The sequence below is a fragment of the Pseudorasbora parva genome, chromosome 16 (genome assembly GCF_024679245.1).
Source record: "Pseudorasbora parva isolate DD20220531a chromosome 16, ASM2467924v1, whole genome shotgun sequence".
Taxonomy (NCBI): Eukaryota; Metazoa; Chordata; class Actinopteri; order Cypriniformes; family Gobionidae; genus Pseudorasbora; species Pseudorasbora parva.
Genome location: NC_090187.1, coordinates 31,345,650 through 31,373,521, shown reverse-complemented (window position 1 = coordinate 31,373,521; position 27,872 = coordinate 31,345,650). Strand labels below are relative to the sequence as shown.

The 27,872-nt window shown below is 39.9% G+C and overlaps 1 protein-coding gene across 1 annotated transcript in view; it reads left to right on the top strand.

Moving 5' to 3' along the window:
- Positions 1–27,485, top strand: part of mlycd (malonyl-CoA decarboxylase) — a 33,406-nt gene extending 5,921 nt beyond the window's left edge. The window contains exons 2-5 of the mRNA XM_067420254.1: positions 19,017–19,129; positions 19,217–19,373; positions 19,635–19,787; positions 24,549–27,485. Coding sequence (XP_067276355.1) covers positions 19,017–19,129; positions 19,217–19,373; positions 19,635–19,787; positions 24,549–25,094 — 969 coding nt within the window. The 3' untranslated portion in view covers positions 25,095–27,485. The remainder of the gene's footprint in view (positions 1–19,016; positions 19,130–19,216; positions 19,374–19,634; positions 19,788–24,548) is intronic.
- The last annotated feature ends 387 nt before the right edge of the window (positions 27,486–27,872 follow it).

The window sequence follows — 27,872 nt, the reverse complement described above, 5'->3', positions numbered from 1 at the left end:
GCTGGGCCCTATCAGAAAAGATGTGTCATTAATATGTCTGAGTTAGTGACAGTGGGGTGAAATAGCAGCCAGATGCAGTGTAAGGAGGTTTTCTGTTACCCAAACTGTCCATCAGTTGAACCATTGCTAAGATTAGTTTCTGTTGCATGCTCAGCAAGCTTTACGACTTGTCCAGTGAACAGCGCAATTTACAGTAAAATGTGATTTAAAGGGACACACTACTTTTTCTTCTTTTTTTTGTTGAAAATATGCTTATTTTCCAACTCCCCTAGAGTTTAACAGTTGAGTTTTACAGTTTTCGAATCCATTCAGTCGATCTCTGGATACTTTTAGCATAGCTTAGCATCATTGAATCTGATAAGACCGTTAGCATCTCGCTCAAAAATGACCAAAGAGTTTCGATATTTTTCTTATTTAAAACTACTCTTCTGTAGTTACATTGTGTTCTAAGACCGATTGCGTTTTTTTTAGGCTGATATGGCTAGTAACTACAGTGAGGAAAATAAGTATTTAAACCCCCTGCTATTTTGCAAGTTCTCCCACTTAGAGATCATGGAGGGGTCTGAAATTGTCATCGTAGGTGCATGTCCACTGTGAGAGACAATTGTAAAAAAAAAAAAAAAATCCAGAAACCACAATGTATGATTTTTTAAAAACTATTTATTTGTATTATACAGCTGCAAATAAATATTTGATCACCTGAGAAAATCAGTGTTAATATTTGGTAAAGTAGCCTTTGTTTGCAATTACAGAGGTCAAACGTTTCCTGTAGTTTTCCACCAGGTTTGCACACAATGCAGGAGGGATTTTGGCCCACTCCTCCACACAGATCTTCTTTAGATCAGTCAGGTTTCTGGCCTGTCGCTGAGAAACATGGAGTTTGAGCTCCCTCCTAAATTGTCTCCAATTCTGTGCGAATCGGCCATGTCTGTAATTTGTAAAGTAAAAATTCCCCCGCAAATTACCATATTTCGCAGAACACCGAGGTCCTGTGATAATACTGGTCCTGTGCGAATCGGCATCTCTGTGATTTGGCCAGGATTAGGCGGATCGTATATAGTTTTTGCAAGGTTTTTGTTACATGTGCGCATTTCTACCTTTATCTTTCACGAAGATTGGAGGCTGCATTCATAATGTGCACCATTATGAATTCCTGCACAAGATATACTTTCACTTTAGAATGAGTACCAATTTGGGAGAAATTGCTTGAATGGTGTGTTTAATATTAATATCGATACTATTCTTAATGAAAAACATAACAACAAAACAGTACAATGACAAGGTCGCTTAAATGCGTGCTTTTACATTTAGCTTTGAAACTGAATATTCCGCCGTATATGAGCTTCTCACTCGTGATAAATTAAATCGGATTCCTGCTGTCTTTGTTCAGTTCAGTTTTTAATTGTAGCGTCTGTTCTCTAACTGAACTAAATACATTGTATTACTATAAAACTATCAAAACGATATCGATACATATGACTGTTTATGATTTCATACAGCTATATCTATAGCCTAACTAAAAAAAACATTTACAAGTCTTGACATCATATCTGGGACTGGGAGATAAGTCAGTAAATTCAAGTAAAATCACAGGCTTTGCTTATCCCTTGTGAATACGCCACGCAAAACTCAGATGTGGGGGAGTAATTTCTAAATCACAGAGATAATACTAGTCTCATGCGAATAGGGCTAAAGATTCTCTATTGGGTTTAGGTCTGGAGACTGGCTAGGCCACATTAGAACCTTGATATGCTTCTTACAGAGCCACTGCTTGGTTATCCTGGCTGTGTGCTTCGGGTCATAGTCATGTTGGAAGACCCAGCCTCAACCAATCTTTGAGGGAAGGAGGTTGTTCCCCAAAATCTCGCAATACATGCCCCTGGTCACCCCCCAACCCCCCAAAGCATGATGCTACCACCCCCATGCTTCACAGTAGGTATGGTGTTCTTGGGACTGTACTCATCATTCTTCTTCCTCCAAACGCGTTTAGTGGAATTATGACCAAAAAGTTTTATGTTTATGACCAAAATTATGACCACTATTTTGGTCTCATCTGACCACATGACTTTCTCCCATGACTCCTCTGGATCATTCAAATGGTCACTGGCAAACTTAAGACGGGCCTTGACATGTGCTGGTTTAAGCAGGGGAACCTTCCGTGCCATGCATGATTTCAAACCATGACGTCTTAGTGTATTATCAACAGTACCCTTGGAAATTGTGGTCCCAGCTCTTTTCAGGTCATTGACCAGCTCCTCCCTTGTAGTTCTGGGCTGATTTCTCACCTTTTTTAGGATCATTGAGACCCCACGAGGTGAGATCTTGCATGGAGCCCCAGTCTGAGGGAGATTGACAGTCATGTTTAACTTCTTCAATTTTCTAATGATTGCTCCAACAGTGGATCTTTTTTCACCAAGCTGCTTGGCAATTTCCCCATAGCCCTTTCCAGCGTATTGGAGGTGTGCAATTTTGTCTCTAGTGTCTTTGGACAGCTCTTTGGTCTTGGCCATGTTAGTAGTTGGATTCTTACTGATTGTATGGGGTGGACAGGTGTCTTTATGCAGCTAACAACCTCAGACAGGTGCATCTAATTTAGGATAATAAATGGAGTGGAGGTGGACATTTGAAAGGCAGACTAACAGGTCTTTGAGGGTCAGAATTCTAGCTGATAGACAGGTGTTCAAATACTTATTTGCAGCTGTATCACACAAATAAATAGTTTAAAAAAATCATATTGTGATTTTTGGATTTTTTTTTTTTAGATTATGTCTCAGTGGACATGCACCTACGATGACAATTTCAGACCCCTCTATGATTTCCAAGTGGGAGAGCTTGCAAAATAGCAGGGTGTTCAAATACTTATTTTTATTTTCCTCAATGTATACTTATTCATGCATAATAATCCGGGAACTTTTGAGTCCCCAGAACGCTCCCTGTGCAAGGAGGTTGTCACATTGGTCATGTTGATGGAAGTACGCCTATTTTCAGGCGCTGTGAAATATCATTGCACCTCTGCACCCATGGAACGCCAGCAAATTTCCTCGATTAATATGCAGAAAAACTGCATACTTTTTATTTTCTGTCGATCTTAGTACACAATGTAACTACAGAAGAGTCATAAGAAAATAATATCAAAACTCTTTGGTAATTTTTGAGCAAGATGCAAACGGTCTAATCAGATTCAATGATCTATGCTAAGCTATGCTAAAAGTGTTACCGCCAGATCCAGAAATCGCCTGAATGGATTCGAAAACAGTACAACTCAACTGTTTAACTTTAGGGGAGTTGGAAAATGAGCCTGTTTTCAAAAGTTCTTTAAAAAGTTCTTAAATATAATACACTTATATATATACACTTATATATAAGATAAAATAAATATAAATATATAAGATATTTATATATAAGATAAAAATATATATATACACTTCATTCCTTGTACAAATATATATATATATATATATATATATATATATATATATATATATATATATATATATATATATATATATATATATATATATATAATATATATTTGTACAAGGAATCAAGTGTGGCATCTCAGAGCATCTTTTTCCACCTGAAATTTCTTGAACATTCTTACTGCTTCAAATAAATAATCAGAAATAATAACATTTATTTACCCTAGAGTATTCTGACTGATTTATGTTATACCTGTTAATTGGAACATCAATTACCAGGTTTGGTGTAAAAATAAACAGCTTTTCTTTGTATTTTAAATGACTACAGCACCTCTGATTCACAGACAAAGAGTGAAAACTAGATACGAAACCCATTAACTGTGAACTAGCACCTGAACGGATTTATCTCACCTCCTACCAGTCAAAATGCTGAAGAGCAAAATGCATTAAAATGACAATAATCGGTCAAGACAAGAACAGCCAAGATGCTGAGCTTTGCAGGAAACTTTAATCACACATCCCAAATTCTCCCAAGCAGAATTATCAGGATCCCAAAGAAATGTCAGTTCAAATCTCTGTGCAGGTGCATGTCTTGATATATAATCGATAAACAGATGTAGTCTGTCTGGACTCAAACAGGTGCCCTGAAGAGCTCCTCCAAGTCTGCACTGTATTGGACTCTCAGCAAGCTGCTTGCAACAGTTTCCACAAAGCAATTTAGGATGACGGCACTGAAATGCCCTCTGCAATATTAGTGATTGAAAGTTACATTGGGTGCCTTGTCAGTAAGCCATTTACATTTCCTCAGTCCATTAGTTTTGAGATTTACGTTTACGAGGTGTATATCATATACCAGGAGAGGTCTGCTCTCTGAAGCATTTTTAAAAATACTGTATACAAGTGTATTCAAAGCATTTTGAAGCATTAGTGGTGTCAGAAAATTATTTGGCAGGAATCCAAAATAAAAACTGCCATAACTTATATAAGTTTGATTAACATTATAATATGTCTAGGCCATTTCAACGTATTTTACTAGGCTTTATTTATGAACTAGATGTTATATTATTTTTGGTAGTTTAAATACAGTTTTTTTCTCTCTTCCCTATTAAAGGAGTAGTTTACCCAAAAATCTTGTTTGGACCCCATTGAGTTTTAGTATGTCTTCTTTTGTGTTTCACAGAAGAAAGAAAATCATACAGATTTAAACCACAAGAGGGTGAGTGACCGAATTTTCATTTTTGGGTGAACTATACCTTTAAGCCATTTATATATTTTTACAGCATATCTAACATCCTTTTTATAATTATTATTATTTAAATATTTACTTAAAGCCTTTATGTATAATGCATTATAAGGTTATTCATAATATACGTTATAATCATAGGCGTGTCACTCCCAAATTACAGAAAATGGACAGAGGCGGGATGTGGGCGGAGCTTATGTGACGCAATGACTAACAGACAGCAGATAAATGGCTATCCACCTGTCAACCACGCCCTTAATTATGCAGAACTTTAAGGCTTTATATAATGTAAAGGAATGAGTTATAAAAAAATTCACCCTCTAACAGTTGTAAATTAGCAAAATTAGCCATACAGACCAACACCACAATTTGTACCAGGCTGTAAACATGTTTTTTCTGCTTTAAAGATGGGAATTTTAACATGGGGCACAATGAGATTCTGCTCCCTGCTGGAGCTTGTCCCTAGTGGCCAGTCGATGAATTGCAGTTTTAGTTACTTCTGTATTGGCGTCAACAGAAACTGAGGGAGGTTCGCTTGGTTATAATGCATTATATCTTATATTATATCTAAATTAGTTTGCATTAGCATTGCAGATTCCTTGTTACATCTGAAATTGCTTGCATGTCATGTGATGTATTATAACTGTGATTACATTCATTCATGAGATCATACAATACTGTAACAACAACGACTCATGAGTTTAATGTCTCGGGGAATACTTAACTCAAAAGGGATTTAATATTCAATATTCATGAATTTATGAATATGATTTGCCAGTTGTTCATTACGTATTAAAATTTTCCGATAGGGAAAATTTTTTAATTAAATACAAGTAACCCTTTACGGAATTGCTTGAAATTATCCTACTAAGTTTGTCCTGCAAATTAGTTATAGACTTTTCAAATCAATTCTCAATAAAGGGATTACTGCTTTGCGAGCGCATAAGAAACATTAACTTTACTGATCAGGATAAGTTCAATATTTCAAATGGTCATACAGTTTACTTTACTAACATAGTAGCATAAGCAGTTAGGTAACGTTTAGATCGCAAGTTTCATTGACTTTGTGTATGTGGCAGAATAACAGATTCAACTCATTAAATGTCTTTTGAAGGTTTAATAAACACAGACTAAAAATAACACTACAATTCACACAGAAAGTACATACTAAATATGCATCAAGAGAGTAGAAGTATAGATATTAACGAAAGAATACATAAAAGAGAATAATGAATAGACTGAAGTTAGAGAGAGATAAAAGAGAGAGAGAGAGACAAAGAGAGAGGGAGAGAGAGAGACAAAGAGAGTGGGGGAGGGTAAGAAACAGCTTTCCTTCAGTTCAACCAAATACGACCTTCACAGAGTTAATTTATCCCAACGGGAAAATAACACACCCTCTTTACAGCAGTAAGAAATAGAATACTTGCATTCTTTTTGGTTTCGTTTTGGCTTCTCGCTTGTGTGCGTATGTGTCTCTGCGTGTCTCTGCGTGTTCGGCGGTCCTTTCCGAGGTTGGGAGGGAAGCGGCTGTTTGCTTTAGCGATGCTTCGTGTTCTTGAAGATCGGATTGTAGAAGAGAAGATTTTTGGAAGAGATGAGGCCTGCTTGGAGGGCCTGCATTGGTGGCATGGCTTAAGTGCCAGCCCCGATGACGTGTTGGTTCAGCCAGAGAGAGAAGAGAGAGAGAGGAGTGTAAGAGAGAAGGAGGGCATCCGAGGTCCTCCTTTTATGGTCTGGCCGTAGTCCCACCCTCCAGGGTTAGACTTAACCAATGAGAGTGTTGGGATTTCCCGGCGGGAAATTCCTCAGCAGACTTTATTGCTCTTTGTTTGAAGGTTCGACTCAGTGGGTCTCTGAGTCTTCATACTATAATTAATGCAACAAACACACACTGCATTTTCTGAATAAGTGATATACCTGGAAGTGTAAGTCGTGAAGTGAGCATTAATTTGATAGGAGACATGACATATATGAGGTTATCTGAACTAGTACTTTGTTAAGACACAGACAAAAAGATGCAAAATACCATACAGAAGAAACATTTTACAAAACAATTATGTGTTTACATATAATGTCCTGGGGTGCATGTTCATTTATAGATGGTTTGTCTATAATTTGAGGCAAAAGCTCTGTGTCTCTGTGTCAAAAGCTCTGTGGCCACATTCTTTCCGGCCATAAAAAGATCTTATCAGATGGTTTCCAGGGTGACTGAAGAATCTCCCTCTGTTGTGTTGGGGGGGAAGGTATGCTAGTGAGCACAACTTTCAAAACATATTTGTTAAATGTAACTGGCGATTGTGTGTTTGATTCGCCTGAGTCGCTACATAATCCCCCCTTTCGCTAGTTGTTGTCCCTCCTATGGACAACAACGAGCGATATCAAAGATTCAGGAAGATCAGACACACCATAGCCATGTTAGGCTCCAGTTGTTTGTGTCTCCCGAAGTTATGGTCGTTCCACGGCAGATAAGGCAGACAGTAGCCCAGTTCAGGTCTCTGTGCTTGTGCAGCAGGTGTCGAGGCAGCAGGTGCCCTGACGGTGCGTCACCTGTCATCCAGAAGTCTGTTTGTGTGGTGCAGGTGTGCTGTGGGCTTTCTGCAGCCCTGGGTGGAACCATGTTCCTCGCAATGGCCAGTCAGTCATTTAGGTCTCCTGCCTAGGAAGATGGACTGTGCATCTTGACACTTTTATGTCCTATGCTGACTAGGAACTTTTCCAGAGGGTGCCTCGCATTGTGGCCAGGCTGGGTGCCTTCTGGTGATCCACTTTGGTTTCTCTGTTTCAAAGTTCAAAGTCATTGGGGTTTTGAGAATCCCTTCAGAGGCGGCCTTGTGTTCGTTAAAGGCCTTCTTTCTCAAATCACATGCATGACATAGTGTGGGGCTTGGCAGTATTGCCTACAAGGTGGCTACCTGGTGTTGGAGGAGAAGGTTCTTGAAGCTGGTATAAGGTTGGGCAGAGGGCTTGGGCTCCTCCCCCCTTCTGCGTTTGTGTGCAGGGCTGGAGGAGCTTGCGCTGCTGATGTGAAGTTCAGGAGAGTACGTCTTTCTTTTGAGGATTCATTTGCAGTTGGTGATCAGCAGTCCAGGTTGCTCTCTCAGTGCGATGCCCGAGGTCGGACCCGGTGTGATGATGTCTGGTGGTGGCTGGCCTCTGATTGTCTGGAGGCACAGGAGCATGATCACGGCCGCGTTTCTTAGGCATTTCCAGATCTGTTGCATGGCCTCAGTAGTGAAGTGGATGCCTCTGTCTGAGTTGATTCTCAGTGGCAATCTTGATAGGAAAAAGATGTGATTCATCAGATGGTATGCCGTGGTCTGGGCGGTGTCGTTGGCTGCTGGTTGACACTCCACCCACTTGGTAAACTGGCACACCACTGTGAGAAAGTACTTTTTGCCTTTTGTGGACCTGGGCAGGGGTTCTACCCGGTCGATTTGTAGGTTTGACCATGGGAACGTGGTCCCTCTGTGTTGCAGTGGGGCTCTGTGGTTCGGGTTTGCTGGTTGGAACTGGCAGCGAACTAGCCCTTCTCTAACATACTCTGCTGCATCTTGATGCATCCCAGGCCCATATGCCACCTGTTTCAGTGTGTCATACATGGCTCTGGTGCCGTGGTGTCCAGCACATGGTGTGTTGTGGGCGTACATTAGCATCACCCCCCTTTGCGACCGTGGCACTACAAGCTGTGGCGCTGTGTTGCCATCGGGTGCACACCAGAGAATGTTGTCCATAATACGCATCATGTGTCTGGAGTTATGTAGATGCTTGTGGCTAGAGTCATCAATGAGCTCAGAGTCAGTGATAGGGTGGTTGGAGGGGTCTGAGAGGTGGTCAAGAATTGTCTTTATTGCAGTGTCAGAGGTTTGCATATCCGCAATATCGTTGTTGGAAATTTGCAGAGTTAGCGATAGCAGCTGCAAGGCCGGCATTGTAGCCGGTGTCGATCGCTTGCTGTGGGTTAGCACTGCAACAATGGGGCTGGATGTGGGGTTCGGGGGTGCCCACATGTCGCCGTGTGTTGTGTTTTTACTGATTGTATTGCACAGTGGTAGACTGTTTGTTGAGTTGTCTGCCCACAGTGCAGGGATACTGTTCGTTGTGACAATGTCATTCAGCTGTAGGTCATTCATGACCTGGGGGCAGAAGGCATCAGAGTCTTTGGATAGCTGAAATGTGCAAAGTAGCGAACTTGAACTTGGCTTTAGGGCTGAGGCTGTGTTGTCACAATGTGCTGCAGGGGGTCCCGTGGCCTTTGTGACCTGGCAGTCTGGCTCTGTGGGAGTTCCCGTGACCTCTGTGACTTGACAGTCTTGCTCAGACGGTGTGTGTGTCTGAAGGGGCAGAGGGTCACGCACTTGAGCCCAGACTTTCAGCTGTTTGAAGTCCAGTACGGGTTCGAAGCGGTCCAGCAGGTCTTTTCCGATGAGAAACGGATAAGTGTTCATAGGGGAGATATAGACTGGGTGTATCAGCCTCATAGGTCCAATTGTCAGGTGGATGGAAGCTACGTGCTTGAGCTGGATGTCGTTTTGGCTATAGGACTGCACATTTAGCTTACAAGTGTGAAGGTTAAGGGTGCGATTTTTCCTCTGTGCTTCAAATCTGAGTCTTTCAAACAGTTGGGCGGATATAAGCGTGAGGTCGGAGCCAGTGTCAACTAGGGCTTCGAGCTTAAATTCCCTTTCCATAGTGATAGTCAGATAGAGTTTTCGAGCCATCCCCTTCTCGATTAGGTTTCCCAGGAGTCTTGGTGTGGGGACCTGTGTGTTGCTTAATAAGCCGTCTGGATATGTGTCAAGTGTCTCATTATGCGTGCAAATAATCAAAACAGCGCTTTCTGGTACGCTGGCCTGCCCCATGATACTGTCTTGATTAGAGGCTGTTGCTGTCAGCTGTCGTGTGGGTGTGCTGCTGACGTGTGGGGGTGCAACAGTTAGTACACTAGTCCGTGGTTGGGGAACAGTGTTCAGGGTGGATGATTCAGTTGCAGGAAGGGCGGGAAGGTTGATTTCAGGTATCATGTCTAGTCGTGCTGTACCTGGTCCGTCCTTCTTGTCTTCCTTATGAGGTTTCTGTCGGAGGAACTCTTTCAGGATCTTTATGAGCTCTGTAACTTCAGAAGCAGCTACACTTTCTTTGCCAGACGTGGGTTCAGGTCTGGGCCTACCATTGTCCCGACGAGAGTGGCCTCTTCGCTGGCTTTCTGGGCGAGGCGGGTCCCAGGATCCTTCAGAGCGATCGCTCTGGTACCGTGGACGGTCGCCATTATGACCACGCTGCCCTCTGCTGGCTTGGAGTGGTTTGGACTCTCTGTTGACGGGTCGGTAACTGTGGTTCTGTTTGGCACCCTCTAGGGTTAGCTCTGGGTGGTGCACAGAGACAGGGCAGATGGTGGGCTGTTTTACAGTCTTTTCAGAAATGGTTTTCTGTTTGACGTAAGCTTTGTGAGCCAAGTCTCTTAACTGTTGCGTGCCCATGCTGCGCGGGCACGCCAGCACCCCCAGGTGGTAACTGATGGTAGGGTGCAGGTTTCGGAGGAAAAGAGTTTTGAAGTTGATGTCCTCCTCCATGCCTGGGTCGTTACGTGCCCCGAAGTAGGCACGTCGCAGTCTGTTATAAAAGTTCTGTGAGGTCTCACGTCGAGCTTGCTTGAGGTCCATGGCAGTGATGAACCCCTGGTCTGACTCGGGGTCGGAGTACTCACGAATTAGAGCTTGTCGTAGATGCCAGTAGTCCGCTTTAATGGCCTCTGGTTGTCGATCCAGAAAGCACCGTACATCACGATTAGACGTGGCCCTGAGCAGGTACAGTCTGTCCCAGTTGTTCGCGTGAGCGACAGTTTGCAAATAAAAGTCTATGTCTTTTAAGTATGCGTGGACGTCGTGTCCTCCTGCCGGGTCTGGGCTGAAGGTAGGAATATTTCTGGCCAGCTTGTCAAGGTTCTTTGAAGCTTCGTGGCTGTTGACCTTGACTTCCTGGAAGGGCGTCCTTTCCTTTGCTGATGGGGATTCGTGGAGACTGGCGGGTGCTCTTTTAAACAGGGGGCTGTCATTCCCCTTCGTAGCTCTTGCTTCGTGGCTAAAATGTGCGGAGTAACTGGTCAGGGGAAACTGTGTGTTGTGTGTTTCCCCCTTCCGGTAACGTTGCACTATATATGATTGTCTCAGTTCTCTTTGCACCATGTCAAGTTCATTTTTGAGCTCGTGTCTTTGCTGGATGAGCTCGTCGATCTCGGCTTGTGCCGACTGCAAATGTTTTGCATAGACTTTAGCTTTAATGTCTCTGTCTTTAAGTTCATCAGTGGCTCTCTCCAGGAGGAATTCGCCACGCCGAAGCTTTTCGTCGAGGTGTTTCCTGGCGTCTTTCTCTGACTGTATTCGTCGGTCGGTGTCACGACGGAGCTCCTTCAGGGTCTTTTGAAGTCTTTCTATTTCTTTTCTTTGTTCTTTGTCTGTTTCGTCGTCTTTCTCTGTGTCTAGAAGCTGATCTAGACGAAGCTGGGTGAGGGCTTGGTCTCTCCGGGCCTCCTTGGCTTGAAGCTTTAGCGTTGCTGCCTCATGTTCCAGGTTGGCGTAGCTCCCTTCGCTTAGACGTGCCTGTGCGATGAGGACGTGGGCGAGGCTTCCGAGGATCTTGGCCACTTCCTTGTTGGAGTAGCTCTGCGTGGGGTCGTGTGTCATCAGCTGGTCTAGCTCGGTGTCCAGTTGTCCCTGGCTCAGCTGCACCAGACTTCCTTGACTGGTGGCCGTTAGCGCTTCCAGCCATGTCGTTAGGCGGTCCCACGGGACGGCAGGGCTGGGGGCACGGGACATTACTGCGAACGAGAGAAACACAGCACACACACACACACACACAGAGAGAGAGCCAATGCAAACTTGTTCTAAGCTAACGAGCTATCGTACGGATAGCTGGGAATTTTGGCTAACTGATGTAGACAGTTAGATAATTAGACAATTCAGACAATTAGGTGGGCGGTAGCCCTGGTTGTCACTTGGTGAACTGCTGCTCGGTCGTCCCGGGACTATCTAATTCTCCTTGGGGTCTCTTGGTGAACTGAAAGAAACACAATCGTGATAGTCCAACAGTGAGGATAGGAAAGAGCACAGTGGAAACAAACACAAGATGAATTGGTCTGTAATGAAAGGAATGTCAGCGTGCGCGCCGGGAGTGTTAGGGAAATTAATTGGCTAAATGCTCAAGATATACTAAAATTCGGCTTGTACTATGGGTTATCCCATTTAGCTCATCCGGGGTGGATTGAGGTCGCTTAAGTGGAAGATTAAATATCAAGAGCAATTTAGAAAAAGGCAAAAGTTTCTGTCAAGTAATGATAAACAAAAGCACTTTTGATACCGTTTGTAATTACCAGACTGAGCTTTATTCCCAATGGGAGGGGAACAGAAAAACTTTTGCAGAGAAAAATAAAAATAAAAATAAAAATAAAAATTTAATTAAAAAAAAAAATTAATTAAAATTAAAAATTAAAATTAAAAATTAAAATAAAATTATAAATAAAATAAAATAAAAGAATTAGAAGCTCAACTTAATTCAAATTAAATTCAAAGCAAGTTTAAATGAAATTTAAATAAGCCTGTAAGGAAAATCAAATAAAAGAAAACCAATCAAAAATCTTATCCTATAACGATTAATCTCTAAGTGGGAGTTATCCAAATAAAAGAATTAATCAGAAAGGGAGTAGTGATTTAGTGTTGCGCTGACTTAACGGTGGCGTCCTTCCTTCCAATTGGACTGTGTGACTTAAACCTAATTTCACTTTGAGTTAGAGGAAGTTATGTTTCTTTTTAAACTTCAAATTCGAATAAGGGTGTTTAATCAGCGAGAAAGGAGACTTGGTTGTTGCTAGAAAAATTGTATAAATGAAACTGTGTACAACAGTAAGCAATAAACAATTTATAGGCTCAAACTTATTTTGTTAAGGCAGAATCAAATGACGGAGAGTGAAACTATCCGAATTTATCCACACGATGGCGCTATTGCGCCCGCCCTAGACTAGAGTTAGTTAGGCGGAAATGCTCACCAGATGGCTTTGTCTGGTTCTAGAGTCGCCCTCTGGCGGGTTGCAAGCGGCGTTGCAATTCTTGAGTCGCCCTCTGGCGGTTTGCAAGCGGCGTTGCAATTCTTGAGTCGCCCTCTGGCGGTTTGCAAGCGGTGTTGCAATTCTTGAGTCGCCCTCTGTCGGTTTGCAAGCGGCGTTCCCTACACTCTACTGGCTTTTGCACTCATTTAAAAATGACTGCACTTTATGTGCACGAGCAACGAAACGGGTGACAAACAGGAATTTATCTTCTGCCTATTCACGCATTTTACATGGACTCCAATAGACATTTATCAATATGGCTGACGGTTTTCAGCATTTTTGATTCAAATGTTTTAGGTCTCAGGTCTTTGGTTAGCTAAGCCAGACTTAAACCAGGAGTTATCGTTTATCTTAACGATATAATAATTATTCTGAGGCCCCTTATATTGTACAGGAGAGTCTCGCCCTGTCCCAATCTTCCGCAATGATAGAAACTTTCCGTAGTTCAGATCAAGCGGGATAACGCAACGTACGTGTCTACAGACCACATCAAAATCTCATTATTTTGATGGAACACATAATATATTGCTCGAGTCAAATGTATGGGTTTCCTACAATACATTTGTTTGGAAATCACGCGGATAAAACCTATTGCGCCTACGGCCTGCAGAGTTTTTCGGAGATCACGCGGATTTTCGTACCGTTCATATTTTTATTAATATAATCCGGCTACTTCAACATTTCTCAGCATCTGTTTATGCTTGGGTTGGCTTTGCGCGTACCGTTCATATTTTCATTAATATAATCCGGCTACTTCAACATTTCTCAGCATCTGTTTATGCTTGGGTTCGCTTTGCGCGTACCCTCACAATTCTCCAAACAACAACAAAACAAAAACGAAACAAAACGCGCGTGCAGGTTATTAATACCTCAAAAATACACAATGAATAGAATATGAATATCATTCACACATACACAAACGTTTGAAACTTGCCCGATATTTCTCCACCATATAAATGTAACAACAACGACTCATGAGTTTAATGTCTCGGGGAATACTTAACTCAAAAGGGATTTAATATTCAATATTCATGAATTTATGAATATGATTTGCCAGTTGTTCATTACGTATTAAAATTTTCCGATAGGGAAAATTTTTTAATTAAATACAAGTAACCCTTTACGGAATTGCTTGAAATTATCCTACTAAGTTTGTCCTGCAAATTAGTTATAGACTTTTCAAATCAATTCTCAATAAAGGGATTACTGCTTTGCGAGCGCATAAGAAACATTAACTTTACTGATCAGGATAAGTTCAATATTTCAAATGGTCATACAGTTTACTTTACTAACATAGTAGCATAAGCAGTTAGGTAACGTTTAGATCGCAAGTTTCATTGACTTTGTGTATGTGGCAGAATAACAGATTCAACTCATTAAATGTCTTTTGAAGGTTTAATAAACACAGACTAAAAATAACACTACAATTCACACAGAAAGTACATACTAAATATGCATCAAGAGAGTAGAAGTATAGATATTAACGAAAGAATACATAAAAGAGAATAATGAATAGACTGAAGTTAGAGAGAGATAAAAGAGAGAGAGAGAGACAAAGAGAGAGGGAGAGAGAGAGACAAAGAGAGTGGGGGAGGGTAAGAAACAGCTTTCCTTCAGTTCAACCAAATACGACCTTCACAGAGTTAATTTATCCCAACGGGAAAATAACACACCCTCTTTACAGCAGTAAGAAATAGAATACTTGCATTCTTTTTGGTTTCGTTTTGGCTTCTCGCTTGTGTGCGTATGTGTCTCTGCGTGTCTCTGCGTGTTCGGCGGTCCTTTCCGAGGTTGGGAGGGAAGCGGCTGTTTGCTTTAGCGATGCTTCGTGTTCTTGAAGATCGGATTGTAGAAGAGAAGATTTTTGGAAGAGATGAGGCCTGCTTGGAGGGCCTGCATTGGTGGCATGGCTTGAGTGCCAGCCCCGATGACGTGTTGGTTCAGCCAGAGAGAGAAGAGAGAGAGAGGAGTGTAAGAGAGAAGGAGGGCATCCGAGGTCCTCCTTTTATGGTCTGGCCGTAGTCCCACCCTCCAGGGTTAGACTTAACCAATGAGAGTGTTGGGATTTCCCGGCGGGAAATTCCTCAGCAGACTTTATTGCTCTTTGTTTGAAGGTTCGACTCAGTGGGTCTCTGAGTCTTCATACTATAATTAATGCAACAAACACACACTGCATTTTCTGAATAAGTGATATACCTGGAAGTGTAAGTCGTGAAGTGAGCATTAATTTGATAGGAGACATGACATATATGAGGTTATCTGAACTAGTACTTTGTTAAGACACAGACAAAAAGATGCAAAATACCATACAGAAGAAACATTTTACAAAACAATTATGTGTTTACATATAATGTCCTGGGGTGCATGTTCATTTATAGATGGTTTGTCTATAATTTGAGGCAAAAGCTCTGTGTCTCTGTGTCAAAAGCTCTGTGGCCACATTCTTTCCGGCCATAAAAAGATCTTATCAGATGGTTTCCAGGGTGACTGAAGAATCTCCCTCTGTTGTGTTGGGGGGGAAGGTATGCTAGTGAGCACAACTTTCAAAACATATTTGTTAAATGTAACTGGCGATTGTGTGTTTGATTCGCCTGAGTCGCTACAATACATAGGCAGTAACTAATACATTAAAAAAACTTTTATAATGCATCACAGAAAGGCTTTTAGTAACGTGTAACTAAGTATTTTTCTCAAAAGCTCAAGGCTTTCATTTGATGTGTGAACAGGTAGGAATTGCTTTAATGCCATGATTTCTTCCATTTGCACCTGTCTTCTCTACTTTTCATTCATGTCAGTAAAATCTGAGAATGTCAAAAGCCCAATTTCAGGCGCAGTCATTGACACGTCCTTGACATTCTTGCTTCTTTTGCGCAATGCAGTTTCCACGCAGCGAATGTTCTCTGCCCTTTTAAGTTTGAGCCGTGGCAAAGGTTTTTCTAGCACTTTGGGGGGATTAATAATTTGTGATCTCTGTATCTGCCTTGACGCTTATAGTTTAGTGCGAGTTAGATATCTTCCCCTCTCTTATGCACACAAGAAAATATATAAAACGGCCCAAACAGTGCGTCACTTTTGAAAGCTGTGGCCTGCAGTGCGATGGTACATATCAAAGTTGGATTCACTAATGCACGCTTGGCCCCAGAGTAAATTCAGCCGTGTAAGCAAATACAAAACTCTTTTGGGCGACTACTTTCAGCTGCCCTGAATTTTAAGGTAGAACATCGAATAAATGCTTAGAAGTAATTTTCCTGCCCAGAGAGGATTTGATGAGTTTAATGTTAAGTGGAACGGTGACTGCTGGGGCAGCCATAGGCTGTGGATTGCACTCTGAGTAAAGCTGAAATAGACAGAAAAGCAAAATGCTGTAGACTACAACTCCAGTTCAGTCCCAGATGGCCGGCTTTCCTCGAACAGCCATCCTGTTTTTAGGCAACACTACATTGGGAACATCCGACACCTTTCCTTCACACCCCCTGGTTATTTTCTACATGCAAATGCATCACTTAGTGGCACATTTATGTATGCTGATCTAGGCGAGCGTGCTTCATAGAGAAAAGCGTGCCGAGAAATGATAATTCGAGATCTTTTGCTTGCAGGCACTGCTGAAAGTGCTACAGTAAGGTCAAATTTTACGTGTACTACCTATAGATGAGGACGAAGCACACGCAGACGGCCGGTGTCGACGTTTGATTGACAGGCCCACAATTCTTTTAAGCGCATGCATCTGTGGGACAGGCTAGCCTAGAATTTTTAAAGCTGCTTTGTGCGAGCGCACCAGCGACTAGATCTAGATATTTGTATGCGTGTTGTGTTGCTCATCACCATTATGAAAGAAATCTGACCCTCGAGGGAGAGTGCAGAACCATATCTCATGCGGCTAGCAACAGCTCTTTGATGAAATGGAACTGTGTTTACCACAGAAATCTTTCACCGTCCTCGTATGGACGCTAACACAGATCCCGGTGCTCTAATGAGAACAACACCAGAGCAAATAAACAGACGCTAAGAGCTGCGGAGGGAAACGAGACTCCTCTGAAAGTGTTGTATACAGTACAGAAGCAATGGCAGCAACTGCGAGTTGGTGCGGTTGCTTCACACGTATCTGTGAACGTGCCTGTGAAATATTAATTACGGAAGCCACACACTTTATAATTATGCAGCTTTATGAGCACAGCTGTCCTGAGAACGATTCTTGAAAATCGTTGGGTATCACACATGAATTATATTAAACCAGCCATGTTCTTTTGCAGTATATAATTTTTTTCCCCCCTTGAAGTCCATTTATAATAATAGTCAAGGTTTTTTGCACATGATTTAGTTTTGCATGACCATTTCCAACACTATCTTTGACCTTTACGATTAAACAGGCTGGTTTTGTATCTCTATTTATAAGACTACAGTACAGACCAAAAGTTTGGATGCATTACTATTTGTAATGTTTTTAAAAGAAGTTTATTATTCATTTATTTGATCAAAAATACAGGAAAAATGTAATATTGTGATATATTATTATAACTTAAAATAATTTGTTTTCAATTTATTATACTTTAAATGATCATTTATTTCTGTGATGCAAAGCTGAATTTTCAGTCTTCAGTGTCACATGATCCTTCAGAAATCATTCTAATATGATGATTCATTTTCAAAGCTGGAAACAGTTCTACTGCTTAATATTTTTTATAACCTGTGATACTTTTTTTATAATACTCTGATGAATAAAAAGTAAAAAAAAAAAAAAAAAAAAAATGAAGCAAATGTTTTAGAAATAGAAATCTTTTGTAACAACAATATACACTACTAGTCAGTAATTTAGGGTCAGTCATTTTTTTTCCTTTCTTTTTTTGAAATAAATCAATAATTTTATTCAGCAAGGATGTGTTAAATTTATTAAAAAAAAATATAGTAAAGGAGATTTATATTATTTGAAAATATGTTTTTATTTAGAATAAATGCCGTTCTTTTGTACCTTTTATTAATCAAATATATTAGGCAGCAGAACTGTTTCCAACACTCATAATAAATCAGAATATTAGAATGATTTCTGAAGGATCATGTGATAGACTGGATGTCACACTGAAGACTGGAGTAATGATCCTGAAAATTCAACTTTGCATCACAGAAATAAATGATAATTTGAAGTATAATAAATTGAAAACCAAATATTTTAAATTGTAATATATCGCAATATAAAAAAAAAAATCTGTATTTTTGATCAAATAAATACCGGCTTGATGAGCAGAAGAAACTTCTTTCAAAAACAATACAAATAGTAATGCATCTAAACTTTTGGCCTGAACTATATATGTAAATATCCTCTTTGCAATAATGTGATAATTTCTGGATGACACATTTTAAGGGCCAGAACACCGATGGTGCGAGGATGATGGAGCACCGATTGCTCCGTTTTTGAAGTTTATTTTTCATGAATGGTCTGAGTGCATTTGTATTTGAAAAACTAGGCTTTAGGGTTTGTGTTGGATTTGTAATGAAATAAAAAATATATATATTTTAAACATTTATACATTTTAACATAACTTTGTGCCTATGGAAACAGTTGGTATTTGGAAAAACATTAACAAAATGTTTTGATTAAAGTCTAATTGATTTAGTTGTTTTAGTCTAGGGTTAATATGGTTAAATAAAAAAATGAAAAATGTATTTATTTATTATTGAACTTATTACAACTAGTTATTATATTTTTTTTCATTGAAATAAAGCTGAATGAAATGTAAATATTAGATGAAAAAGATTTTGTTGAAGCACTAAAATTTGTCCTAAAAAATAATAAAAAAATAATAAAAAAAATTCGAGAAAAAGAAAACGGCACATAAAAATAACTAAACATTAAAACTAAAATTGAAACATAAAAATTTAAAAAATAAAAGCTAATTCAAAATATTATTCTGATGATGAAACTGAAAATGACATGAAGGCCAAGTATGGCAACCCATACTCTGCATTTAACTCATCCAAGTTACTGCAGACACATTAGGAGTAGTTAGTAGTGGACATTCACACACTGCAAACCGTGGACACACACACTAGGAGCAGTGTGCAGCTATTTTTTGCTGTGGCGCTCGGGGAGCGATTGAGGGTCAAGGTACTGAGAATCGAACCCGCAACCTTTGGGTTACAAGTCTGTCTCTCAAACCATTAGGCCACGACTGCGCCAAAAATATTGTCTGTCAGAAGTGCATGTTGCCCTCTCACATTCTTCATCTCTGTTCTTCTGTTTTTGTGTATCTTTGTGTTTTAGGATCTGAACAGCACTCTGAAGAGTCTTCTGTCGGAATGGTTCTCTGTTGGGTTACTCCAACTTGAAAGAATCACTTGGCAGTCCCCTTGCGAGATCCTTCAGAAAATTAGCCAGTAAGATATATCTCGTATGGATTAACAAGTTCCTTTTAATTTGCTGTCTCAGTTGAGCCATTTTTTGTTCTTCGTCTGATACTACAGGTACGAGGCAGTCCACCCTGTGCGGAACTGGACGGATATCAAACGCAGAGTGGGGCCGTACCGTCGATGTTACGCCTTCACCCACGCCTCAATGCCCGGAGAACCACTGGTAGTCCTGCATGTTGCCTTAACTGAGGACATAGCCAATAATATCCAGGTGAATGCAAACGGAAACCACATTTGCTATTCATCACAAAGAATAATTGAAAGCTTGATGGTCAGAATTTCCATGAATGGGAAAAAGTGTCCTTGTGCAATATCATTACTTCTCACTGACATACCTGCTAGGAGTGAGGATCAGACAAATGTATGCAGAGACAGTAGTGGAGTAAGACAGGGAACAGAATGTACAGAAATCTGCCAATGCCTGCAGGAAATCCCTTGTGAGTGTGTTACTATGTGCCTCTTATTTTCCCAGGGAATCGTGAGAGAGTTTGCCGCTGTAGATGCAGACGAGGATGTGAACAAGATCAATGCAGCCATCTTTTACTCCATCTCCTCTACTCAGGCTGGGCTGCAGGGGGTGGAGCTTGGGAATTACCTCATCAAGAGGGTTGTCCGTGAACTGCAGGTGGGCAAATGAATGGGAAAATAAGTTCATCACAGCTATTTAAAGAATTATTGTATTGAAGACTGTAAAAAAAAAAAAATATATATATATATATATATATATATATATATACAACATATACATATATACATGTTGTATACACATCATATATATATGACAGCATATATATATAATGCTGTAAAAAAAAACTGAAAGTGTTGAAATTAGTTCTGTCAATTGATTCAAAAAAAATTATTAATCGCAAATTTTTCTGTAATTAATTGTGATTAAAAACATTGGAGTTTTTTAAATATTTTTATATTCTAATAATTTATTTTTAAACATTAATGATAGACATTCAACATTATAGTATAATTGAAAGCTATCAATTTCAACATTTATTAGGCTTTAAAAAATAACAACTAACTTCACATAAGCCCATTGTAATAAATGTTATAATCACATGTGGCTTTCCTACCTGTTAGACTTATACAGAAATGTAATAAAGTTGTCACACTAAATTATACATTAAATATAGATTAATCCTTATTTAAGTTTAAATTTTCTCTTTTAGCTTTGTTCTTTGATTAACATTAATGACAGACATTACAAAAACTGGTTTATTAGGCTGCTGTCACTTTAAGATCTGCCGCTGCCGAACATGACGAGGATCTGACTCGCTATCGCACGCATCTCAATTCATTTAAGACGTTATTTCAGGTAGTTGCATTAAATAATTTGAACGCGTTAAACTGAAACATGCGCATGCGCTAATGCACTAATTTTAACAACACAAGTTGATTATAGTTATTAATAATTGATTTTAGACGTTGCAGAGTTTTCTTCAAATAAACAATAGTTATTGATGGAAAATTACATAAAAATTTCAGTTTACCTCTTGATTTTTTTTTTTTTTTTTTTTTTTGCAGTTTAATAAAGTTAGTATTGTGGTGCTTATGGTGCAAGATACAGAAAAAGCAATATGCAATACATAAAGTAATATTAAATAAGAAATAAAACGATATATCGACTTAACAAGTACAAGTTCAAGTTTAAAGCTGCTTTGAACAATCAATAGCCCTTCATAATGGTAAATTACAATTTTTACCACATCTTTCTATGGCAGAAATAGTAACAGTAGTATGCTGCTCCAAATTGAATTTTGTGTTTATTTCCTGGAAAAGTCAGTCTGGTCATTTTACCAGGTTTAATGTGTAAAAGTGGCCTATGTTAATCAGTAATTCGATATATTCAAATGATCTTTGTCTAGGGGATTTTGTCAACAAATATTTAATGTAATTAATGAATTGGTCTTTTGTAATCAATTAAGAACAAAGATTGACAAACCTAAATACTATAATATATTTGTACCACAGCATCACCTAGTGTCAGGCATTGTACATTAGTATGATTCTATCTGAAAGGGAGAAAAAAAGCACGAAAACTCATAAAATTTCAGCTGTCACCCTCAATAACATGAAGGAGGAGGGACACATGGCATGTCACAGAGCTACCTCTTTACTAGATGAAGGCGGAATTAAATGGAAAAGAAACGAGAGGCACTCAGGTTTATAGATTTGGATGAGTTTTTCTTCAGCGGGAGTGTTGGTGAAAAAAATGTGCCGGGTGACTGTTTATGTAATAGAGGTAAAACCTAGTAAAGAGCTCTCTGGGAACGGCTGCGGTCGTCGGAGTGCTGATTTACCCATATGAGAGATTGAAGGCGTCGCTTGAGTGGAAATGACAGCTGATAGATATTATTTCATGCAAATTGTGCATGTTGATACTCTGGATTTGTATTTGAATTAGATTGTTTTTGAAGTGTGTGTGTGCGCGTGCGTGTGTGCGCGCATGCATGTGTGTATGTGTGTGTGGATCGCTCGTTTTTCTTTGAATTGAATTCTCTCCATCTCAGTCCATAAATATCATCATGAGCCTTTCAACCCTATTTTCTAACAAAATACCATTGTTACTCCAGTTAGTGTGAGATTTGTTTCCATTTTCTAAAGAACATTGCCAAGTTTAACACTGTTTAAACAAGTAAAGAAGCTTTCAGCTAGATGCCAATAAAGAACCTTTATTTTTAAGAGTGTGCGAGTCGGAGATCATCCTTCCGCTGAAGAAAGTGTAAAGGTGACTCACCATGCCACGAGGGGACGATTGGTGTGATGGATGGATGATAGACAGTAAAAAAAGAGGTGGAGAAAGGTCATGGTGTGATTTAGGAGAAGAGGAGGAGGGTTTGCTTGTCTTTCAGCAGAATCCTCATGAGGCTCTTTTGCACTCGCTTTCTGTCTTACATTCACTCTCTTCTTGTCCTTACTCTTCATTCTCTCTCTTTCTCGCTCTCTGTAGCTTTAAACCTGCTGACCGATGTTTTACAGTAAATTGAGTTGATGAATGAAAAGTGACCCTTGGACATGCTTAATCTTTCTTCGCTCCTGCCTGTCTGAAGGAGTGATGCATGGCAAAGAATGAAAGCGAGAGAGAAGTGTGTTGGACTTGAGATGTGGAGGACTTAAAATCTCTGCTCCTCTGGGGCCAGTCTGACACGTTTGGTTTGTTCAGTGCTTTCTTCTGCTTGAATGTGGGCATAAGAGGGAGAGAAAATGAGTGTATATGTCCTTGTGGGGGAAGAGAAAAAGACACTGTGGACTTGTTCAACATGGTTTTTAAATTAGTTCAAATGGAGTGTGTGGGATAGGAAATAAGGAGAAAAAGAAGTAGAAGAGAGGATATACTGCAGTTCAAAGTGTATTTTTTAAAAGAGATGAATAGTTTTATTCAGCAATGATGCATTATATTGATCAAAAAAGACAGGAAAGGCATAAAGTTATAAAAGACTTCAAATAAATGCTGTTCTTTCAAACTTTCTTTACAAAAACTGCTGTTTTTAACATTAACCGGGTTTCCATTACATATTTGCACAAAACTTCTAAATGTTGATAAAAATGCAAAATGATGGCCTTTCATTTACTGATGTTATGAAAAACATAACTTATTCCTCTTGTGATAAGTAATTCCAGAAGTCATGGCAACGGATGTCGGTAGGTTTGCATAAGAAAGACGCACGAGTGTTATCCAAGCATTAATGGCAAGGAAAGCATCTTATACTTGGGAGCAGCCACGTATAAGGTGTTTCTGGGCATTTCTCCCTCATATCCGCTTCAAGGTCTCGATGAATTGTGGCATTTCTTTGTTGTTTAGATTGAATCTAGTTTTCCGTAATCCTTTTATGAGTTTAAAAAAGACCTCCGTCTCGTCTTCTGACCAAACATACTGCACATTTTTAAAGAATGATCATGTGATTTTTCAGATGACCTGTAAATGCGAGGGAGAGAAAAAAACATTGCTGGTGTGCGAAATATTCCTTTTTCGAATTGCCCGAAAACCCAATTCATGTGAGGCTTAAAACCTTCTTTGCGATATATGTCAGATTCCGTGAAAATCACGTGTTTCCATTGGGTGCAATTTCAATTTGCACAATTTGAAGGGTAATGGAAACATGGCTATTGATGATAATAGGAAATCAGCATAAAACAACACCAGATCAGCATGTTAGAATGATTTCTGAAGGATTCTAACACTAAGTAATGGCTGCTGACAATTGCTTTAAACTTTTTTACTTTAAAATAGAAAAGTGTCATTTTAAATTAATAGTAATGCAGTGATTCATTTAGATTTTTTATTTTTTTTTAGTAATACAATTATTTAGTTCAGTTAGAAAACAGACAATACAAATAAAAACTGAACGTGTCTGCCTAAAGGGTTAACGTAGTTCACCCAAAAATAAAAATGATTTAATTAATTACTCACCCTCATGTCGTTGGACACCTGTAAGACCTTCATTTCTCTTCGGAACACATATGAAGATATTTTTGTTGAAAGCTGGTGGCCTATGAAAGGCTTCAGAAAGGCCTCCAATGGCATTTAGTACACTGACCCACTCACAAGGCCCATAAAAGGCACTAAAGACGTCGCTACAAAGTCCATCTCACTGCAGTTGCTGTACAATAATTTTACCAAGCGACGAGAATTTTTGGTTGAACTAACCCTTTAAGAAAGCATGATCAGCAGCACAGACCAGCAGCAGGAGTCCGGTTTTATTTATCACAAGCGCGAGGAGCTGACTGAGATGATCTCGGAAGATTTGGTTTCAAAGTGAAATGTAAAAGCACCTATTTAAATGAGTTTGTCATTTGTATTTTCATTAAAAGTAGTAGGCTAATGAACCCACCGAATTGGCGCTAATTCAAAACCGTAACAAAAATGTGCACGGCCGAACTCAATCATTCACAGCTGCACAGAGTGTGCATTTACAGCAGAACTGTTTTCAGTTCATTGCTAGGGAAGCTTAAAGGGTTAGTTCAGCCAAAAATGAAAATTCTGTCATTAATTACTTGTTGATTGGTGTCAATGAAAGCCTTTCTGAGCCATCGGATTTCAACAAAAATATCTTCATTTGTGTTCCGAAGATGAACGGAGGTCTTACGGGTGTCGAACGACATTATAGGATAAGTAATTAATGACAGAATTTTCATTTTTGGGTGAACTATCCTGAACTTTCATAGGAATTCAGTGAAACCACTGCGCTGCGTTATGAATGCCTGAACAGGCTTTCGGTTTAGATGGAATTAGTGATTTAAAAGCCCCAGTTGGTGATACCAGTATAACCGGTGTTGTCACACTTCAATTAACCGGTGGGAAATTTTCCTCACCGTCACATCCCTAGTTAGTATAGATATTTGAGAATGAACTATCTGTGTTTATCTTTCTGTACAGAGTGAGTTCCCCCACATAGCCCAGTTCTCTAGTCTGTCTCCCATCCCTGGCTTCTCCTTATGGCTACAAGGAGCTCTCGGACAGCACAAGAAGGAGGGACGTGCCACGGAGCTTCTCTCTGAGCAGGAGTGGAGGGAGGTGGAGGACGTGACAGGAGCTGCTCCCGGTGCTCCAGCTCTGGAGGCCCTGCGCAGGCTCATCGGCACCAGCGAGTGGATCCGCTCTGATCGCCTGGTCCACGCTCTGGAACCTGCGCTAATGCGGCTCTGTGCCTGGTACCTGTACGGAGAGAAACGACGAGGTTACGCCCTAAACCCTGTGGCCAATTTCCACCTTCAGAATGGTGCCACCATGTGGAGGCTGAACTGGCAAGCGGACACGAGCCCGCGAGGCATCGCCAACTCCTGTGGTATAATGGTTAATTATCGTTACTTCTTGCAAGAGACCAGCACTAACAGCGCTGCCTACATGCAGAATAAAGTCATCAAGGCTTCGGAGCAGGTGCTGGGACTGGTGTCGCAATTCCAGAAGAGCAGCAAACTCTGAATCAAATCTGTGCCTCTGCATGGGGACAAGTTGCACTTAAATTCAGGGTTACCATTTTTAATAATTCTGATCTGCACTGGGTGGACAAACGCAATTAGGGTTAAGCAAACGTTATACAGAGATCCATTGGGCTCTGCGACTGACACCAGAATGTCACATTTCCTTTTTTAGCTCAGAGATGGACAGTTGTACTCTGCCTGTCTGAAAGACAATAATCCAATGAATCCAATTTTAAAGGGACATTTACTCACCCTGAAAACTTGTATGAGTTTCTTTTTTCTTTAGAGATTCTTCTTGCAGCCTTTCCATCTAACAGTAGTTGACAACGACCACATAGTGTTAAAAAAGGATGATAAAGCATTATTTCAAGTATTAAAGTAATCCATGTGATTTGTGCACTATATTCCATGAAGGCATACATACAATAGCTTTTTGTGAAGAAAATGTAAATTGCCATACACACATGTATATGAAAGCACATTCAATTCATTACATTAAAGGAATAGTTCAACCAAAAATGAAAATGTGATGTTTATCTGCTTACCCACAGGGCATCCAAGATGTAGGTGTGTTTGTTTCTTCAGTAGAATACAAATGAGAATTTTTAACTCCAACCGTTGCTTGTATAATGCAGGCCAATGGGGTGTTTTTCTATGACAGTCACTATGAGAGTAAAAAACACATATTCATACAAATCCATATTAAACCCTGTGGCTTGTGACGACACATTGATGTCTTAAGACACCAAACGATCGGTTTATGTGAGAAAGCGAACAATATTTGTTATTTTTTTACCTCATATCAGACAAATCTCTTCTAGTATTCCCAATGCCATGACTTCCGCCGAAGATGGTCAAAATCCTGGCGTGATCGTAGATATATATATAGACCGAGTTCAAAAAGGGTCCAGTCCGAGTCGAGACACAAATATATTTACATCCTCATTCGACCCATCATATGTCTGTGTGTTTGAGAAGTGTGCCGGAGAAAGAGAGGGCGGGCGACCCTAGACATTGTTTTATTATTAATTAAACAAGGTTTGCATTTCTCTGTGACACTTTTGTCCTACTTTGTAAACAGTAAATATATTAAAAATAACAATTGAGACAAATAATGAAGCGGCAATGTGACTTTCTGGAAAACGCGATCTCTACAGGATGCCAGGTGGACACAGTAAAATAGAAGCGTGAGCATGAGCGCGGGCGTAAAAAGTCCCTTGCAGACTTCTACAAAGAATGAACTACAAAGCATTAGCTGTCAAAATGCGGAGATTTTATGCATATAGGCTACAGAAATTATTAGTTCTTAATCTTTGTGCTTTCCCTCCACATGTCGATGAAAATTGGACGTTGTTCCCTTTGCTTCGGTAATTGATGTACCGCAGAATTTACACATCGCAGAATTTTTTTCTTACTACACTCTTTGTGGCTCTTATATGCAAACTGCATATCAGATGATGTAGCAGACATTTCCACACACAGTTAAGAGCTAGAGGCTCGCTCCACATGATATCCTTCCTGACCTGAGTCCTGCTACCTTTGCGTTGGTCATGTGCAGTTGCGCTTAAGAAACCCACACATCATTGGAAGCATCAAACATCAATTTAAAGAAATATTAACACTGAGTAATAATCATGAATATTTTGAATGGGAATCGGGTGGACTCGGAAATAAGTCCTAATATGTTCGAATACGAGTCAATTCAAATACACACGAGTCCATGACGAGACCGAGACCATTAAAATATGGTCTCGAGTCCGAGTCTCGAGTACAAATCACTTTGCATTATACGAGCAACAGCAGGAGTTAAAGATCTTATAAACATCAAATTTTCATTTTTAAGCTACATTGTGTGCCTTTAAAATACTTTTAGAGCACAATTTATATAGACCACTTTTATAGTGCTTTATCTTTCTTTACGGAGCTTGACATGTTGTAATTACATATATAATTCAACTGTATATAACTTGATATAATATACTGTAATGGCGTAGTTTGGAATGACATGAGGGTGTTTAAATGATTTCACCATTTTTATAATTTGAGTGAACTATCCCTTTAATTTGGTTTACTGATATTGCAGCATGAATCGATGACACGATTTGTAAGTGCCAAATACCCACTAACTTCAAGGAAGAAAATGATAATTGTCCAAAATGACTCGATTTTCCTTAGCCATTTTCAGCCGTGCTTGAGTTATGCGTCTGTTTGATTAGCCGGTTGCTGATTTTGATGTGGACTTATGCTACACTTTGAAAGACTGTGGGTAATGAAGCAGGAAGAATCTATCAGCCCCTGTCATGTCTTTGCCTTCTCAGCGTGTGTATGTAGGAGAGCGTGCCAGCGCGACTGAGTGGAAGCTGCTGTAATAAATGATGTTTTGATTCCTTCATTAGTGTGATCTGATGGCTGTCTGTGTGTTCAAATGTGTCTCAATGTGCCTGCGAAAAGTATTTATTTGTATATTAAAATTTGGCTTCCAAAACAACCTTTTTTCCCACTTTTGTTTTTTGTTGTAAACATGATGTGCTATCTTGGACGTCTGATCACTATTGGGCAATGGAGGACTTTCAAACGTTTTTAACACGGGACAGTCTCGTTGGGCCATGCAGATCCTATCACATTTGGACAGATCTGTTCCATGGCTTTTTAACTGGCAGTGCTTAAAGAGATTTAGCACTCTCCAACAAGCACTTTATTCCTCCGTGACTCTAGTGTCTGATAACAGACTCCAGTGTTCAAGTAGGCCTCCCTTCTTTTTCTCCCTCTATTGTTGTGT